The 20,238-nt window shown below is 41.4% G+C and overlaps 1 protein-coding gene across 4 annotated transcripts in view; it reads right to left on the reverse strand.

Moving 5' to 3' along the window:
• Positions 1 to 11,868, reverse strand: part of dscamb (Down syndrome cell adhesion molecule b) — a 138,742-nt gene extending 126,874 nt beyond the window's left edge. For all 4 annotated transcript variants that reach the window (XM_061719102.1, XM_061719100.1, XM_061719101.1 and 1 more), the window contains exon 1: positions 11,137 to 11,868. In XM_061719102.1, coding sequence (XP_061575086.1) covers positions 11,137 to 11,179 — 43 coding nt within the window. In that variant the 5' untranslated portion in view covers positions 11,180 to 11,868. The remainder of the gene's footprint in view (positions 1 to 11,136) is intronic.
• Between the last annotated feature and the right edge of the window lie 8,370 nt (positions 11,869 to 20,238).

A 20,238-nucleotide genomic window follows, 5' to 3' on the forward strand; every position in this document is an offset into this window, starting at 1 on the left:
GTGGCTGGAAGGACATAAATCAGACTCCTGCGGCTCCATTCCACGTCACACCCTAACCCACCCTCTCAGCTAACCAATTAAACCCTCACATATACTGGAGTGTATGCACAAGAACACACACCCTGCAAAACCTCTCGACAAACAGTATTGCGGTGCTTGGAAATGCACATAGACACTAGTAAATACACAAATAAAGCACCCAATTTGCACATCTCCAACACATGCACACACTACTATCTCACACCTTACAACAAGATGACAGCGCTTTAAAAATGGCCGGCTAAAAATAACCGTCACTAACTTGGTCTTAAATCTTAGCATCTGTGCCAGGTTTAAAAATAAGAAGCAGTGTCGAGAAACCAAGCTGGACCCATTTGTCTTTCTGTCACACTGTCTATCCAGCTTTGCCTCTTCCATTATCCCTTAGCCTACTTTAATATTCGGGAGGTGGGCATTCTTGATGGTGAAATAACTACAAGAAATGTAGCCTTGAAGAATGGTATTTAAAAAGCAGCAAAGATACAAAGGCAGGAAAACTGCAGACAGAATGAAGAAATATGTGGTGTGACTTTTTTCCCCTCCATATATATTGAGGATGTCCATAACATGTGATGGCAGAAAGCCAGGCTCATAGGCTGTCAGTGCACCACAATACATCAGGCACATGCATCATGCTCAGGTCAGAGTCGCAGGGATCAATTCAGCCTTGGGCTGCAGAGTTTGTCAAGTTCTGAGCCCAGCCCTGGTATGTGGAGGACTGGATTAAGAGGCAGTATTTATGAGCTGCAGCCTGAATGTTTGTCTGGCTGGGTGATAGATAGCAAACTCATCACACCTCCGCCACCTGTCTTCCACAATGAACAAAAGCTCTGGTGTGACACACTCTGAAAGGACTAGCAGTGTAGAGCACATCGAACAACGCAGCAGATGGCTGGCATGCACAGCTTATTTGTGCATATACACACACTCCTGAGCATTAACTCACCAGATAAACCAAGGGATGTCAGTATTATTTTGGCACCATTGGGCAAAAACTCCATAATAAGCTTTCAGCATATTGTAATTCAAGTGGCCAGAGAGGAAACTAGATTTCTGCGCCTTTTCTTGGCTCTGTCTCCAGGATTTATAAAAATCGATCCAGGAACAAGAGACTTTGGCCAAGTTTTCTGACTAGTTTTAGAGAGGCTATGTGCAGAGCAACCAAGTCCTAACAACAAGAGGAGTAAGATCCGGCTCCATATGATATTTCTTATATTTGATACTTTATTTAGGTGCATCTGAAAGGCATACATATGATATATGGCTGGTGGGAGGGGCTTAAGAAGGAGATATGTGAATAAGGATTACATTTTTCTATTTCTTCTGTTCTGCTTTTAGTTTTTTCCCACATTCTTTCTATCCCAACTTTGAAATACAGACTTAGATAGTTATTAAAAATAAAGTATAGGCAGAACATGCGCTAACGATTGGTTGTGGTTTCAGATTTGTTAGCTATTTTTCAGATTTTGTACCAAATTGAATGTACAAAGCAAAACTGTAACAATCAAGATCTTGTTGTATCAGATCCATTTAGTTTTATCTTATTTTAAAGTATTGTAAGGAAAATTTGGAGGACATTTTTAAAGTATTTTGAACTGGTTACCAGCTGTGAAGGAGCATATTTCTTGTGACATGTGTGTGACCCGAGACTTGACTGTAACTCTCCTATAATCTCGTCCTGTGCAACCTCTCTTCAAAATAAAGATAGTCGTCGATTTTGAAGAAGATGGATGGAAACATCTTTAGTTTTGGACAAATCACTGTGACTGCTGCTATCACTGTTGTGAAAAATGGTCAACAAAAGGCAAGGCAGCCGATGATCTTTCAAATGGTCAAGGTCTGGTCATATGAACGACTACCACCTTGACAGTTTTTTTTCGAATTCTAGGTGTTTCAATTACAGATTTTTCAGTATGATATTTAGGTTTTGTACAGTTTTAGTGGTAATGGAAACACTAACTGTGGCATAACTGACCTAATTATCAGATCGATGCCACTCACTTCACACCTAATGAAGACGTTGACTCTTCCTCAGTCTCTTCTGACCCCAGGTGCAACACGCCCAAGACTGCCTGCAGTTCGTCTCCCAGACAGGTGTTGGTGTGGAGGAGGCCAACCTCTACCTGCTACAGAGTACACTCTCATCTAGATAAGGGGGGAGGCACAGCAAGGATTCTCTTCTTGGAGTTCTTCAGTGCCTTTAACACAAATCACCCCCCTATGTTTCAAGGCAAACTGAACAGGATGTGAGTGGACCCCCACCTGGTAGACTGCATCTCCAGCTACCTCACTGACAGCCTACAGTACGTCAGGCTGAAGGACACCACGTCTGACACTGTGCACCACTGGAGACCCTCAGGGCACAGGGCTGGCCTTTCCTCTCTTCACCCTGTACACCTCGGACTTCTGTTATGGCCCTTTCGCATTAGTACCGCCTTAGCCCGGGTCGGCGCGGCGCGGGTCGGCGCGGCTCCACTCGTTTTGTCCCCGTTTGTTTTTCCACAGCCAGGTGAGAAGTGGGGGGGTTTGGGTGAAGCGGCTGTGACGTACTCGATTGCGCAACACCTTTGTTCGTGTCGGCGCAGATGAGAAATCAGCTGGAGCCGCGAGTGGCTGAGAAAAAAACAGCCCGTCTACATCCCTTTTTTAATTCTCTCGTCAGCCACCAGGTTTATGAACATCTGCACCTCAGAGTTGGATCACCAAACAGACGTTTGCGCTTTATAATAAAATCGCCGCGAGCCGCCAGTCGCCCTCCCGCTGACTCCCGCTTCCTGATTCAAACGTCTGCCGGCCCCCCGACCAACCAGAGGCGTGGAGGGTGGTGACGTCAGAAATAGTCCCGGCTCAGCCCGGATAGAACCTCGCCAGAATGGTTACAGAAAAAGTATTGGCTTGGAGCGGCTCTACCCGTCTCAGCCCCTAGTGCAAAAGCGCAAGACGGGGACGTGGCGGGTAGAAGCGAGCTGAGTAGATACTAGTGCGAAAGGGCCATTACAAATCAGAGCTGTGTCACCTACAGAAATATGCCGATGACACAGCCATCGTTGGATACATCAGGGACGACAGAGAGGAGGGGTATCGGAGTCTGGTGAGTGACTTTGCTGTTTGGTGCCGCACAAACTACCTTGAACTCAACACCTCTCAGACAAAGGAGCTGGTCATAGACTTTGGGAGGTCCAGACCGAAGATAAGACCAGTCCTGCTAGAGGGAGCTGAGGTGGAGGCTGTGGACTCATACAAATACTGTACATCGGGCTGTGGCTGGATAAGAAACTTGACTGGTCAACACACACCAGGCACCTGTATGGGAAGACACAAGGCAAGGTACTTCCTAGACTGTGGCCTTTCAATATTTGCAGCAAACTGCTGTGGATGTTTTACCAGTCTGTGGTTGCCAGTGTCCTCTTCCACACTGTTGTGTGCTGGGGGGGCAGCACATCCGAGAAGGACAGATCCAGACTAGATAAACTGATCAGGCGAGCAAGCCATGTGATTGCCATGAACCTGTATCCTCTGGTGACGGTGGCAGAGACAAGGACATTAAACAAACTGTTGGATATTATGGACAATGCCAACCACCCTCTGCACACCGTCATCAGCAACCAGAGGAGCCTGTTCAGTGAGAGACTGCTACTTCCCAAGTGCAGGACTAATAGACTAAAGAACTCCACTGTCCCTCAGGCCATGAGGCTGTACAACTCCTCACTTGGGGGGAGGGGGTATCCACCTCATCATAGTAAACAGTTGCTGTTTTTCCTTTTTATTCAAATGGTCGTCATACGTGCAATAATATGTCAACCCCAGTGGAATAACTTAACTTAATTTAATCTTACGAAATAACTGTTTACTTCTATATTCTTTAAGAATGTATATTTTGTTTTCCAATCTTGTGTTTTTTCTATTTATTTTATTTTTTACTCTATATGTGCTAACAATTGTTGTATAAACTGCTGGAGTTTGAATTTCCCAGACGGAGTCATCCCAAAAGGGATCAATAAAGTTGAGTCTAAGGCCCTGTCCCAATACACCCACTACCCCTACTTTTCAGCCCTACCCCTAAATTTTGCGCGTTCCCGTGAGGGTAGTGGTGTCCCAATTCCTCTTTGCATCTAGGGGGAGTGGGGATATCGAGGGCGAGTGGTTATCAATCTGGCCCTACACAGCTAGGGATTTCAGATGCACCGTAGTTGGCCGAGGTCTAGAAAAATTTCCCAGAATGCTTTTCGTCGTCATTTGCAGACTGAATAAAAAAAAACAACATGGCGGACATTTCTTATTTTTTAGTGAATAAAATCAATATTTTGAGTTAGTTTCTGCATAAAAATGCGTTTTGATTACATTTCTAGTGAGAAATATATATTTTACTTTCATAATATTCACTCAGTGAATGTATATAATCACTCGTTTGCCCGTTGTTGCGAAGTCTTTTTCAAACCTCGCCAGAATAAAAGCTGATTTATGGTTCTGCGTTACACCAACACAGAGCCTACGGCGTAGGTTACGCGGCGACGCGCGCCATACGCCGTACCCTACGCTGTAGGCTCTGCGTCGATTTAACGTGGAACCATAAATCAGCTCCCGAGCCGGCAGGCAGAAATCCAGAAAATTTCGGAGCAAATTTATTAACAGGCGTAGTTACAACTGTTATATTTCATCTATTAAACCAACATTTATCTTCCTAAATGATTTATTTCAGCCAGCTGTAATTCTCCACAGAGCTGCAGGTTTCTCCCCCGGGACGACGGCGCAGGTTGATCGGCGATCACGTCTGTACTCCGGCTGCTGCTGCTCCGGGCCGGCGGCTCTTATCATTGCCGAAAACATCAGATCAAATTTCATAACAGGCGTTATTTGGATAAACTGAGCCCAGGTTGGGGATCTTAACGGTTACTTTTACGCCTGAAAAAATATTAAAACTTAATAAAGTGGCATATTAACAGCGCTACAGCTGAAATTAGAACAGCTTTTAGCTCTCGGCTTCCTGATATGGTGTGACGTATGTGCAAACATAACTACGCAGTCGCTTATGTACCCAAGTAAACCACGCAGTGACGTAGCAAGCAAAATTTAGGGTTAGTGCTGAAAAGTAGGGGTAGGGGGTGTATTGGGACAGGGCCCTGGGAAGATTACAAGGGCCCTAAAAATTTGTGGCTTCTTTTTTAGGGGTAGTGGTAGTGAGGGAGGGCTAGTGGTAGAAAGTAGGGGGTGTATTGGGATTGGCCCCAAGTCTAATGGAGGAGGGGCATATCTGACCATAGAGTACCGAGAATTCAACACACTGGCACTATGAAGAAACAATGATTTTTTTTTTTGTTCAATTTTTAATCTGCCAAAATGCAATATACAGTAGCTAGGGTGTTTGAGGTGACTACCAGCTCAAAAACTCTCAAGACTTAAGCTTAAGACTGTTATTTTTTGGGGGAATAACTAAGTATAAAAACATGTAATTCAGGGAGCTGCTCAGATTTACAAAAGTATGTGACCAAGACCCAATTTAGAGTAGAATTAAGTCATATTTATACTTTTGCATCAAAGCTACACCATAGCTACGGCATAAGTGTGAACCCGACAGCGTAGGGTATGGTGTATTATTGTTTTTCGGCAAGATTACACCAAAAAAACCTACCTTGATGGCTTCCAAGACACTGGATGGAGAGGTGAAGCATATCCAACTAAAGACTTGGGTGAGGTGAGGATCTAGATCAGTTTTGCAATCATCATGAAAATTGCAAGATATTTCATTGGCATTAGTAGAGGATACATTTTCTTAGAGCAAAAAACTTTCAAAACTTTTGAATGTGCAACATACAATTGCTGGACACTAACACGTTTTGAGAGAGAAAGGCATTGTCTCAGAACAGAGTACAATACAAAATATGAAATTACATTTAATTCTTCTTGAATCTCTGAAAATGTATCACAAATTATTTCTGCACAGAATTCTTTATTATTTTTTACTTAGTCTATTGTGAAATGTCAAATAAGGGTTTTACAAGGGGTTCCCCTCTGCAGTACCTGTGCAGCGCAGCACAATAATATAACATGTCACTTTGACAGGTGCTGAGTGAATTAAAAACATCCTCTCCACTGATCACCCTGTCTGAGAGGGAAACCCACGGCAGATGTACTACAACCTCACTTTGCACGCATGATCAAACACCTACATCTGGGTACTGAGGGCTTTTCTGTTCATCCCCGCAGATGCTAAATAATATCGTTAACATTTTAATGCAGGAGACATTTACACGCGGGCTTGCACAATTACACCTCTGATTCACTGGAAACCAGACAGACACAGTGTGATCGGTAATTAGATTTTACATTGGGTGAAGCGCAGCAGACACACACACACACACACACACACACACACACACACACACACACACACACACACACACACACACACACACACACACACACACACACACACACACAGAGTCACCAAAGCTTGGTCCTAATTAGAGAGCTACACAGACTCGAGGAGGTACAGTACAGTAGAGTAGCCCTCATTATAGAGCTAAGATGTATGAATTGGGGGGTATCTATTGTAATCGCACATTGGGGCATCTGTTATCCAAGTTTAGCAGCTCTTTCAACTGGAATTACATACTGAGTTCAAAATGTAACCCAACAAACCGTCTCATAACGCACACAAGTGAGCTACAGTTAAGTGGGTTTGTTAACTTAATTTGCCACATTAAATATTCATATTGGACTGTGAGTCCACAATATGATCAATCACTTGACTGTACACTGCATGTTTTCATCACGTAATTTAATTTCATGAGCTATGATACTTCTTGTGCAGCCAAACCCTAATTGTTAATTAGTAAACAGACTAATGGCTGTGAGTGCAGCAATAAAGCTGCTCAGGTTTCACTCGATTTCTTTACACAACCTATGATCACTGGACATCTTTACGCACTTGACTTGAGAATCACCTCACACAGCTCCAACCATCGGAGCTCTCATCAGTGCGCTGCCTCCACTGGCTTCACGTAGATTTATTGCCATACAAACGCCAGTTCCCTCTTTCTACTTGCAGCCAAGTTCAATCTATCTGTCCACCCCAGCCCCTGTAGAATTTCCATCCAGAGTTTCAGGTTGCCAATAATGTGAGGTCATGTAAAATTGGCAAGCTAACTGAAGTTGGCAGCTATTTAGTGTACTGTAAGCAACACCAGACTGGATGCTCTGGAAGAGCTCCCTTATTTCTAAGTGGATGTGTGTGCAGAAAGGTCAGAGCTAAATGAGATCAAAATTTGATTGGATGATTTCATGACCTCTGTGTAAATGCTTATTTATTGAAGATGTGGGAGATAAGTCCTTTTTAAGCCACGAGCAGCAGGTTAAGCAGTGTGTGTGCGTCTACAAATCATCACAGCTTTTGTGGGTACTCTATGAGAAGCCCTGTCTTGTTATGTTTTTTCAATGAGAATTTGAATAAACTAGTTTATCCTGCTAGAAATTTTACCTAGAGGCATATTTCAGGCACATCGTCAATGTTTCCTCTCCTGTGCTGACGACTAAATTGATAGATCCCATTGATAGTTACAAGAGATGGTAAACACCAAGTCTTAAGTAGAAGAAACAATAATTGCCCCAGTTAGGTTTTTTTGGTGTGTGTACAGTACGTTTGTTCTGTTTTGGCCTTTCCACCTTGGGATCAATTAAGATTTGAACACTTTGAGTATCGTACAGGTGTCACTTTTCCTTTGTTGACTGTCCAGAAAGTCCAGAAAGTCCAGAAAAACTGAGAACTGAGGGACCAGTGAGAATTTTTATGAAGAGTTAGGCTTTCATTTGCTCACTTAATATACTGTACCTTAATATACACTGATGTAACAGGATGTGATAAGCTCTGGAGCAAATAGATCCGGCCCAACTATGTTAGCAATCTTACAGTTTCACAGCAGGAACTCACCCGTACATCGTGCCCGGTAGACTCTATTTTGCCCAGAAATGTGCCTGAGTGAAATGACCTGGAAGTATCTACGGTGACAGCCATGAGAAGATCCGGACGAGTTCTCTGAATGATAAGAACAGGAGCTTCCCTTATTACTTCCTTTAGCTAAGCGCGCACACTGGACTGTATCTTATGAGGAAAGGAGAAAATTACCTCCTTCAGGTGTCTGTGACTACAACATTCAAAGCATTGTTTGGGTTTTTTTCCATCCAGCCACACTTACGGGATCCATGTCAACAACTATGAGGAAAAGCAGTTTGATTGACAATATTTGAGTCTTTTTTGGCTTTATCGTTCCTTAATTTGAAGTGCTGACCTTGATAATGAAGTATTATTTTGGATCAACAGACACACATGAATAAATAAAACCTCTCTGAAACATGCAAGACAATGTGATAAGAATGTTTTAGACCACGGTGTCCCAGTCCGGGTCGTCAGGACCTACTGCCTGCCTGCATGTTTGGTTTTCCCTGCTGGTTCAAATCAACATCAGCTTGTCATCAAAGTCTGTACAAATGTGTTGATGACCCATTAATTTGAATTAAATGTGTTGAAGTGAGGAACCACGGAACAGGATGGGGAAACATTGCATTATGTAAAGTTTACTTTTCTTTTCTTATTTCTTTTTTCCTTTTTGCCATAACTGTGAATGATTTTGTTTATATTTTATTTTTTTTAACATCTTCAGTTTTCGATTCGCATCAGAAAAGAATATAAGTGTGATCAGATCCTCATCTTTTCCGGAACCACTACAAATTAATCCCACCACTATGAATTTTCCTTAACCTAATGACATTTTCAAATGAGGAAAAAAAATGTTTAGGTAAAAAAAACATGAAAGTTTGTGTTTTTTCTTTTTTCTATTTTTTTGACCACCTGACCATAGTCTACTTTTTCCTGTGTCTGCCATTTTGTATCGGTGTTCAGTGCGTAAGAAGGTCTTATTGACATCTTTAATATGACCCTACCATGCATGAGGACAGAGATAAGCAAGAAACGGTTACTATAGCCAACCAAATGGCTTTCTACCCCACACTGAAGACTGACTGAGGGAACGTTTTAGGACATACACCCTGATGGCCATTAAGGAGGTTACCATAGAGACAGGCCAGCAAGCAAGCCTATCTCTGAAACAACAAGAACTGTCTGGAATCCAATCTCTGCGCAGACTTCAATCTACAAGGTCATTCATTCATTCTGGCAATGACTGCTCAGCCGATGAACCTCTCATTTTCATGATAATCAACAAAACACCCAGCCACAGAGGACAAAGTATACCAAGGCTCCTAAATAGCGATGGAGAAATCAAGTAAGAGCAAGTGAACATGCAAACATTCACATTAAGACAATCTTTGAAAACATTAGCAGTTCAAATGATGAACACATAAAGTGCAATGTCTGCACTGAATGCTGTCTGCGGCTTAATCCCTATCAGTTATTTGCCACAGGCCTCCGCAATAATCCCTTATGCAATAAACGGACACAATCTTGCATGGCAGTTGATCTAATGTCAGACTCAGATGATTATGATTAATGAGGATTCCTTATTGTTCCTTTATGAGTTCCAGCACAAGCTGGGCCGAGGGAGATACCATTTTATATGGAGTCAATGTCAATAAAAGGAACCGATGGAGGGCTGCCTCAGCGCTGAAAAAGAGTCGACACAGAAATAAAAATCCATTTCAAAGCCTTATTTTATCATTCTGGCCAGAAGGGAAAATCCATTTTTGGGGACACACAATATCATACCCCAGACTCATGATGCGATTAAGCGTATTCATACCTGTAAATCCCCCACTTACCAAATTTTTGCTTCGGCTTTTTTTTTTTTTTGTGGTCGTTTTTGCTTTTTATACAACACAACCAACCTTGTTTTGTTTAAATGCACCCATCTTGTCACCTTTACGCGTTTTCTCCCAGACATGTTTCCATTTTCTTTCCTTCTCCCTCTCTTTCTTCCACTCTGCCTTCTCCTTTCCCCCATTTTCGTACACACCCAGTCAGCCATAATCCCTCCCTGTTGATGGGACTCTGGCCAATAAGTGAATGCAATAAACTGTATCAATTTTCCACTATTGATTATAAATATGGCATATGAGCGCACAAATATGTGGTGCATAATGCCAGATGTATGCATGTGTGCAGGGATGGATGCGCTGGCAAATACACACACATGCATCAAAACACCCAGAATACGCACAACCAAAGCTGGTTGTCACACACAGTATTTGAATAGAAAATGTCTGCTATGGCTGCTTGCGCGGAAGGAATTGTTCATGTCTTTTGTGTATATTTGTGAAATACTTGAACGTTACCTAAAAATGTGATTCCTGCGGAATTTGTCTCATCAAAAATACTATAAAATAACATTTTAAGACATTGCTTTTTCTAATTCTTTGTATTAATGACACTTTTTAAATGTTTACAACCTGCAAGAGAAGACACATAGCATCAAGCTCTACTCAGATTTTGGAGAAAATGTGTTGTGGGAGAGAATATAATTAAATGTATTCAATTAAAAATGTTCCAAGTGCAGATATAGATTGCCAGCTTTAATATATGAGAATAAAATGAATGAATTGCATTCATTGTGGTCCATTTGAGTTTGAAAAATAAGCTCACAGTGGGGGAAGGGGAAAGGGTTAAACCAAATGTCCATTATATCAAAGACGTCACTTATTACTAAGGGCCACAGTGGAGCAGGGGTGTGACAGAATAACTAGCACTGAACATAAAATACAAACAAAATGAATTTGGTGCTATTAGAATTATTAAACTAGAAAAGATCCAGTGATAACATTTAAAATATACATATACTGCACTCTCAAACAAATAAATGATCAATCAATTTGTTTTGTTAGGCTCAGATAAAGATGTGTATCTGAAGGCCAGAAATTTGTCTCAGGGTTTTTAGGAGAGCATTATGGATTTAAAACGCCTTTCATCCAAACTCATCTCTCTCCTTCTCTCAAGGGTGTCAGCCTTTTGACAACCATATAAAATCCATTCCATGTGGGTCACAGGTGACCTCCATCCACCCTCTTCATTCACTTAGCTGCCTGACACTGATTTGCCTTCTGCAGGAGGTAATGAGCACTAATAAGAATAGAGGAGCAGGTGAAACTTACCATTCAAGATGCTCTGGAAAGAGATAAAAGCCAATATCCACATGCCCTGCTCCGTTCAATCCCCCCAAGCTATGCTTTCTCTTCTTCCTCCGACCGGTGCCTCCCTGGGTTTCTCTTCTGTGCGCTTGGGATAAGGTTAAACATTTGCCTCTGTCTAAAAGCAATCCGGTCCGAGTCTCTACTTTGCAAATCTCCTTCCTACTTTTTTTTTCGCGACACTGATTTTCTTTTTCTTGCGCTTGGACAAACGAGCCTCTGTGATTGTCTTGGGGAGAGCTGCGCACTGACTCTCCTCCTGCTCCGCGTCTTTCTGCTTCTTCCTGTTCTTCAGAAGGATGCTGGAGGGGTGAAGCCCAGGTGTATGTGCTGCTGCTGAGTCAGAGCGGGGTGAAGGCGACTCGTGATGCTAAAAATAATTCCTTAAATTTGTTGCAAACTAAATCTTTTATTTCTTTATTTCTTTCCTGAAAGTCAAAATCTCCGATTTCCTATAATGGAACACTGACTGAGCGGGTCATTTCTTGAAGGTGGGAAAAAAAAAGAAGACAATTTTTTACAAAATTAAAATAACTAAAAGAGCAAAAAAATAAATAGTGAGAAGAGGATGGGAGAATGAAAAACTCGCTTTTTTCTCAGACTCCAAAGTCATATCATCTTCATCGCCTCTGTGCGTCCAGCAAGAGGCGAGCAAGCGCATCTTCCCCGCCGTCGCTCTCTAAACGCACCCCGCTGACTGAGTATTACACAGAATAACCCTCTTCCCTGCCCCTGCAGACGCTTTAATTCCTCATTGCCTTAAAGGAGCAGAGGCGGCTGCCGGGCGGCCGTGAGGGCAGGACACTGGCAGACGCGGGAGAGGGCGAGAGCACGCTCTGATTGGGGCATTTGCATTAAGGAAATGAGGCACCTGACGCACCGAGGTACCAGGGATCTTTACGCACGGAGCTCTATCGATTCCATGTGAAGGCGCTGTCTGGCTGAAGTGCAGGTGTACTCAAGCGTCACATCTAGGTGGGGATTTAGATAATAGGTTGTTTTTATTACAGATAAGAACAGAGGAGAGCCCCCCGTGGAGATGGAAATCTGCAAGGAATTCAAATGACTATATATTTTGTGTGCGGCAGTCAGTGGTCGAATATAGGGGCATTTGCTGTTTGTTTAATTCAATAACAGTTTCAATATTTCTATAACTGGCTAAATAACTGAAAGAAAACAGGAGGATATAACAACATTGTCTTATAAAATTGGGTTGTACTACGTCCTCCACCCCTGGGGTGTGCACACTCCAAATCCTCTCCCACACAGCCATAAACCACCAGCAGTCACCACCACCACCACCACCATCCCTCCATTTTGATGCCTGCCTTGGAGTCAAGGGTACAGGCGAGCTGTGGAAGCCTGTGGGCCTTTCTACAGATCCGGGTTACACTGAATGTGATGGAGAATCACCAGCAGCGCAGTCTGCAGCTCGTTCTCTATCCCACATGACAGAAAGCCACAGAGAGTGAAATCCGGTTGGATACCTCAGGGTATCCACAATACATAATTACATCTAAATATCTCAACTGAAAAAAATTATTTCTGAAATTCTGATTTCAATTTTTTATGCACATCGCTACCACATGACACATTTCTATATATGTAAAAGAGCTGTCAGTTTGATGCAAGTGGTGGATTGATTCTGTGGCTCTCTGAGTGCAGGCGTTTTGCTCGGTTTCATTTTCCTGTAGGCCAGGCTTCTTGTCTACAATATCTGCCCACTTGTCTGCCTGTCTCTCTTCACTCCAGTGCAGCAGACAAACAAGAACAGTGCTCTGCATTTGCTGAGGTCCCTACCAGAACACAGTGTTCCAGCTTGCCTCAAAATGGTCAAATTGGACCTCCCTTTTATTCGTATTCACTTCTTTTTGAATTTTTCTGCAACTGCTTAAATAAAACATCTCTTTAATCAACACTGTTTGATTTTCTTTTCTTTTTTTAGCTATTGTTCCAAATTGAATCCATAATTGAGCAAAAGCATGATGTTGCCTCCTTTTTATATTTAAACACAAACAAGTTAAAGTCTTTGTGGTGCTAAGGAGAAAACACGGGTGAATCAGGGCAGTGGGTCAGGGATCTGCCTATCAGTTAAGAGTGGATTAGCAGGACCATGTCGGTGTTTCAGCTTTAAATTCTTAGCATGGATAAGCAAGTATGTTCATTAGCTGCAGCAAATGTGACACAAGACCTCTTGCAGCACATTTTTACTTTATAAGAGCTTTGGTTTTTGTCTACTCAATATGTACATTCTCACTCTAAGTCGTGTCCTATAAGATTTACATATAATTCTGTCATTTAAGTAATGAGGATCATCTGCTTGCAGTGAACAATTTACAAATATCTTCCCATCCTTTCTAAATGTATTTGTGAAGGATCGCATAAGGCAATGATTCCTGACAGAGAAAAAGACTCTTCATGCCCTATAAGTATAATACAGATGAGAACTGCACAAATGTCCCATGCTTCAGTCTTTTCCAAATTTTAAAATAAATAAATCTGTTTTCACTTGTTCTAAAATGAAATTCACTGCAAGCAAAGGCAAGCAATCCCCCCACCAAAAAGGACAGTGGCTATAGGGATTGACAGGGGGATCCATGGCATTAGAGGGTCCCAGCCAACTTTTTCAAGGAAGTGAAGTATTGGTGTAGTCTGGCTCAGCACACACGATTTTACAAGAGGCCGTAATTATATCTAAAAGAAAAAATGGATGGTGAAATATAATAAATAATGGAATGCAAATGAAAAGGCTATATTTCTTTGCATGATGCCGGAAACTCAGGCAGGCCAGGTGAAACTTTGCAAGGGTTATGTATTGTGTGTACAGTATATACATCGTCACGCCACCGTACACACTCCCCATAAATGAGACTCCCCCAGTACATGCAGGGCCTCACAATGTGTTTGCCAGCAAACAAAGTAGTATAACATCAACACTAAATGACCTTACAATAAGCAAAAGAGAGCATGAGGTTTGCACATATAAAAAATGTGTGTCTCATTTTTTAATCTCTATGATCTCAATATTCACAGTATTATCTACTGTATAAACGGTGTTTGATCCCTCCATAGTATCTTTTATTAAGTCCCTCCAGGATAACTACCCTTTTACATTCAAAACCATAATTAGGAAACAATTACTTCCCCCTTGTTTCAAATAAGAGGGAAGTTTAAAACAAAGGGAAGCTACGTACATTGGGGAAGTTTTCAGTTTGATATGTAACATGATTCGCACTCTACATAAGAACAAACAGCAAAGGAGAACTCTGTCCGCCCAGTTTACAAACCTCTTTCATCCTGTTCAGGCCCATAGGGAGGCTGCACCCCATGCAGCTGGACCAGAAGTGGGAAAGACCTTGGAAAGTTTGCGTGCAAAGGAGAAATGTCATTTTTGTGATGGAGAGATCATTTTTGATCTGTGGAGCTTCGTGCAGATCAAATGTTTCTGTTGGTGACTCTTAAAAACAGGTGCTGGTGTTGATTTCTTACACGAGTCGAACAGCTGTACAGCCGAACAGGCTGTGTGTGACATGAAAGACAATACTTTGATATTCACCTCGATTACAAGAGACATGACCTTGGGCCCAGCAAGCTATGGTGTTCAGTGTTAAAGTCTAACAGGTGATATTTGTGACAGTGAAAGAGGCATCAAAATCCTTCTGTCTAATTGTAAAAGCAGAATACAGTACATCCTAAAACTGAAGCCCACAGTTAGTCAATGCATCAAATACGACATTCATCAGCTTGGTGGAATGGGAAGAATTTGTTGAGCACGTGTTATCCATGTTGCTCCTGGACAATATATTTGAATCATTTCACATATTTCTAAAGTAAACTATGATTTAAACCCATGATAACTCATCTATTTATTCGGATATCTACGATCAAGGGAACAAAAATATACATTTTCATGGATGTTTATACATAAGACAGTTAGGCTACTAAACATTCATATTTGTGAAAATATGGACTAGACTGGATTTACAAGATTCTAATAGCTACTTTAACTGAATTTGGGTTCTCGTCAGCTTTATTTTTGTCAGGGTTTGGGCACGAATAGGGGGGTAGAAATGTAGAGTAGTTCATCTCAACCACCCACCCCGACTCATTCCACCCCCAGCATGATGCCTAAACAGCAGTAAGTGAATGTGACAATGAGGCCCCTGGGCTGCTGCAGACAGTCTTGGCCTTGCTGTGTGGTCATGCATGCGTGTCTTCCTGTGGGTGTGTTTGCATGTGCCACCATATCTGTGTGCGGACAGACAGAAGGAAGACAGTAGAGCACATATGAAACACTTCATGAGGCCAAGGTTGTGACTCAGTGCCTGTAATACTGACACTAGCACGGGATGTTAATCTTGCTGCCAGCTTCACTGTGGATGGTAAAATTAGATTAAAGTTATTAATCAGAGTTGCGGTAGCAGTTATACCAGTGGCATTTGCATCATTATAATTAATTCCACATACCAGTGTAAGAACTATAATGTGTGTTGTCTCGCTTGTTAAATCATTCTTTATAAATGTTGCTGGTGTCTTAATGAACTCCTACAATTGTGTTTGCAAATTGCTGGGACAATGAATTACAGAAAGAGACCTGATCTTATTTCTAATTTAATTTAAAAACAGTTTGTAAAGCAGACAGGACGATGTGCAGAAATGACTGAGATATATTTTCATGCTATAAAACGCTGATTGTAGAGCAGGCTTAGCTCATTTTTCATTGCCACTGTAGTGTTGCATACACTAAGGGGGTGGGGGTTGGAATGTATTCATTTGATGCGATTAGATATTTGATATTAGATATTTTGTGTTTGTTTGCTATTTTATGTTATTTCTATTGAATTAAATTTCCCGTCTAAAGTTAAGCCTAAATTACACACTTATACCACTGTTTATTTTTCTTTTTGAAGCCAATTTCTTGTCAAGAGTTCTCAAAGACTCACAGACCATGACATGCACCAAAGTGAGAGCTCTAGATTTTTTATATTCATGTTCAGGGATTTTGACGGCCATAACTGACTTTTCAACTTAGCACCTCTCAGCTCATTTTAGATTTAGAGATGTATTCAAAAGCATAATCCTAATTTTGAAACAATGCCTAATCATGCCGTCAACATCAATATGTTGCTCGAAGACCAACTTATCGTCATTTATAATGCCACGATATTTATACCAATGTATGAATACATTGGTATAAATATATACCAATGTCATGAATCAACAGTCATTTCCAAGAGAATGATTGTTGATTAAAACAGGAAGATTGTTCCTAAAATCCATCTCTTTCATCTTGAACAGGTTTATTACAAATAAAAATTACTTTCACCAGTCTAGACCAGTACAGGGACATGATCAAAGTCTGCCCCACTCAGCAAGGTCACAATGATCAAGTCATCAGCTGATTGTCATGTTCTTTATATCCACGGCCAACTTCTTACGTTTTTGTTGATCTTCCAGACCCTCAGCTTGATGTCTACTGTGCCATTAAAAGGGTAATAGATACACAATAAACCGCGGACAGATCCACCAGAGAAGACGTTGCAATCTTAGAACCATTTTTCACATTTTGGAGAGCCTAAATGCATCGTCACAATACATCACCAACTGCCAGCATAATGTTTAAGAAGTCAGGAGTATTTAGAATGATGTAACGTTAGCGCTACCTGTCCTTTCATAACCACAACTACAACAGGTGTGTGAGACCTTTGTTATCTTCGGTGGACAAATTAAAAAAAATCTAAAAATCTAAAAAAAAAAGACATTTCTTAAATGGTCAAAATACCCCATTGTTCAGTCACTGACACTCAGCAAAGAAACAACAATCAAAGTGAAGGCCTGGTAAAGCATCTCCACACTTGAACTTCAGGAGTCATTCACTGAAAGGGGTTTTCATCCAAGTGTTAAAAAGTATGCTTGTATTTATAATCATGCCACTCTATCCAAATACTTTTGAGCTCATGGATTTGGAAATGCTTTTTCTGAAAATGGCTGTAATTACAAAATAGCAGATACAATATTTATGCAACAACATCATACGTTAAAGCTGAAAGTCTGTGCCTAGATTGCGTGGATTATGTTTTAGTAGCAGTTTACAAACGTAAATAATAAAAACATTGTAATTTCCCAAATATGTCAGGACCTAACTGTGTAATATGCAATATAAATAAGGGGCAAATTGAAAAATATGCTAACTACATTGAAGTGCTTCATGAGTATTAATGAAGTATTGCCAGACTGTTGATAGAAACGCAACACACAACTCTATTAATGTAACATCCGTTTGAAATGTTAACAAATCAAAATCAATCAATGCATGGTACACTTTAGTGGTAAAATGTGACCAGGTGTGACCATTATTTAAAAAGTCTAGATCGTATCTCCTGTGATTAAATGAAGCATATCCTAATCAAGCTGATATTTAATGTAATAAAAAACTATCAATAATCCAAATTGTTACCAGTGATTGGGTAAAACATCAAACTCTCCTTTAGCCAGCATCAAGCACCTTCCTCTCTGCAGGATACTCATACACCAGCACAAGTCCACACATACGCTACACGCACAACCCTGCCCATCCCTCTGGTCCACCCTGTCCCCGGCGCGTGTGCAGGCGGGCCGGGTAATCCCTCAGGATGGGGCCTCTTGTTTTGACAACTCCTGTGAACCCCAGTGTCTCTTACAACAAAACACAGACAGGTTATCGTCAGCAAAATATCAGCCCTGCGCCTCACTCCTTCATCACCCAAAGGAGGATCAGGTTGCTTTTACAATATGTGACCCATTAACTCAGAATAGAAACAATCTCAGCTGCACTAACGATCCCCTTTGTTTGCTAAGACAATGACACCGATAAGAGACAAGCAACACTCGTGGCTCCTGATTCCAGTGTGTATAAGGTTACATGTTACCATAGGCAGCATGATGTGACTCCTAAACACAGTTCAGTGTGGTATACTCTTACGCTCTAAAGGTCCCCAGGGATGAAAAGGACATCTGCAGGTCAATCAGCATTAGGACACGTGCACATTCTGTAAATCAAGACTGCTTTACTTTAGGAATGCACCAACTATGTCAAAGGTTTTGGGGTTTAAGAAGTCATCATGTCACATGGACTACTGCTAAAACACTGAACGTGACACGCATATCTGTTGGGTTTAATGTAAAAGAGCCCAGAAGTATTATTGCGTAATGCTGTAGATTAACATAAGAACAGCTATATCATAATTTTCCATAAGCTGGGCTGGTGACATCATGATGCCGGAGGCTGTTCTTCTCATGCACACACACTGCTCCTCTAGTCTAGACTTAAATCTGACCCATCAAGGCAACTCCCGTCCCCTCGTGACGTAGATAGTTGAAGTAAATACTTGCTACACCAACTTCATGAGAATTGCGTAACACAGCAACTATTTTTCACAGAAGTACAACTCTTTGTACATTTCGTTTTTTCAGCCTTTAAATGTGTTCCTCTGATACTTCAAATCATTTTTAAAAAAGCACGACAAAGTTAACCAGTCAAAAAAATATGACGGCAGATAATTGCTTTAAAAGAAAATGCCTGTTGTCACAGATTTTCGTGCTAAAAGTGGGGATCTGTTATTAAGTTAAGTGAGTCAGTAAAGCATATATGATTAGTAGGAGAATTATTCATGTTGGCTTGAAACTCAAAGAAAACCTGCTACTGTTGATATTCTAATATAAGTATAAGTTCAGTAATATCAAGTAATATCAATTGTGATTGAATTTGATTGTGAATTTTTTCCCTTGTTTCCCGGGCCTCCCGTTAAGAAATTAGATGACATAGACAACAAAACCTGTGATGTCCACATATGTGTGCGCCATGTTTTAGGAGGTTAACAAAAACAATTGTATAGAATCATATTATTATGAAAATGTCTCAAAATATACTTATTTGGTGTGAAATAACTTTTTCCAGAAGTAGTAGACAAACATATATGGATAGGACACTAAAAAGCTGTGAACATGCAGGGTTGGGTTTTTTTGTTAATATAGGTGCTATGGTGACTTATGAAGGTATTCAGGTTGACCGGGCCCATAAGAAAAAAAAAGGTTAGTTAGGCTTAGTGTTAAAAGCATTCTTTGCACATTTCTGCAGTTAACCCTGCACTGTACATAGGATTTCCTTTCTAGCCTGCTAAATGGACCTCAGCACCTGCATTACAGTAACCTTTCTCATCTTCTCAATTCATGATACGAACACCCCAGCCTGCTACAGCAAGCCCTGCCCGTTTCCCATTGGTTAGCCCCAAGGCACAGAGGAGCATATCTGTAGCCAACCTTGACGTGCTAAACTAGGACGCTGAAGGGGACAGAAATGGGAGGAGAGAGTGGGAGAGACAGGGGAGCCGGCGTACTGAGGAGGAAGAGGGGGAGAATAATGTAATGAAAAGCTGCTGGAGGAGTGGCAGAAATAAGGAGGTGAGGATGGAGAGCTGAGGGTGATAGAGGAGAAGGGACAGGGGGAAGAGGTGCGGAGGGGAAATAGAGTGAAGACGGAGAATGGAAGCCGAGGGAAGGAGAGAACAGGGTGGGTTTTGGTGATTTGTACTCTGGCTGCATATGCGCCTGGTCTCCATCTCCTCCATTCTCTGCTTGAAAACTGGAAAAATCAATACGCCCACAGTCTGGTGTAGCTCTACATGAACAGGATCATTAAAAATATATAATCAAACTCCCCATCACCATTTTTCATCACCATTATCATCATCACATATGATCACAGACGCAGATATCATTATATCACCAACATGGCTGTAACATAATAACCCAATCAATGACCTTCTAATTATTTCAGTGTCACAGTTAATTGTCCTGCTGAAGCAGTCCTTCAGCCGTTCCTCTCAGAATACACATGGAGGCAGGCTGCTTGTTAACAAATGCACACTGCACAACTGAAGCAGGGCTGTTGTAATAAGAATATCTGACTTCTCAGCTTCACAACTCAATCCAACTCAGGGTCGCAGTGTTGCCTAGTAACGATGGCACACTGCTGACCTTATCTATGTGGTCATAAAAATGTATGAAGAACCCCCCCCCCTTCCTCCC

Source organism: Cololabis saira, chromosome 4 (assembly GCF_033807715.1).
Source record: "Cololabis saira isolate AMF1-May2022 chromosome 4, fColSai1.1, whole genome shotgun sequence".
Classification (NCBI taxonomy): domain Eukaryota; kingdom Metazoa; phylum Chordata; class Actinopteri; order Beloniformes; family Belonidae; genus Cololabis; species Cololabis saira.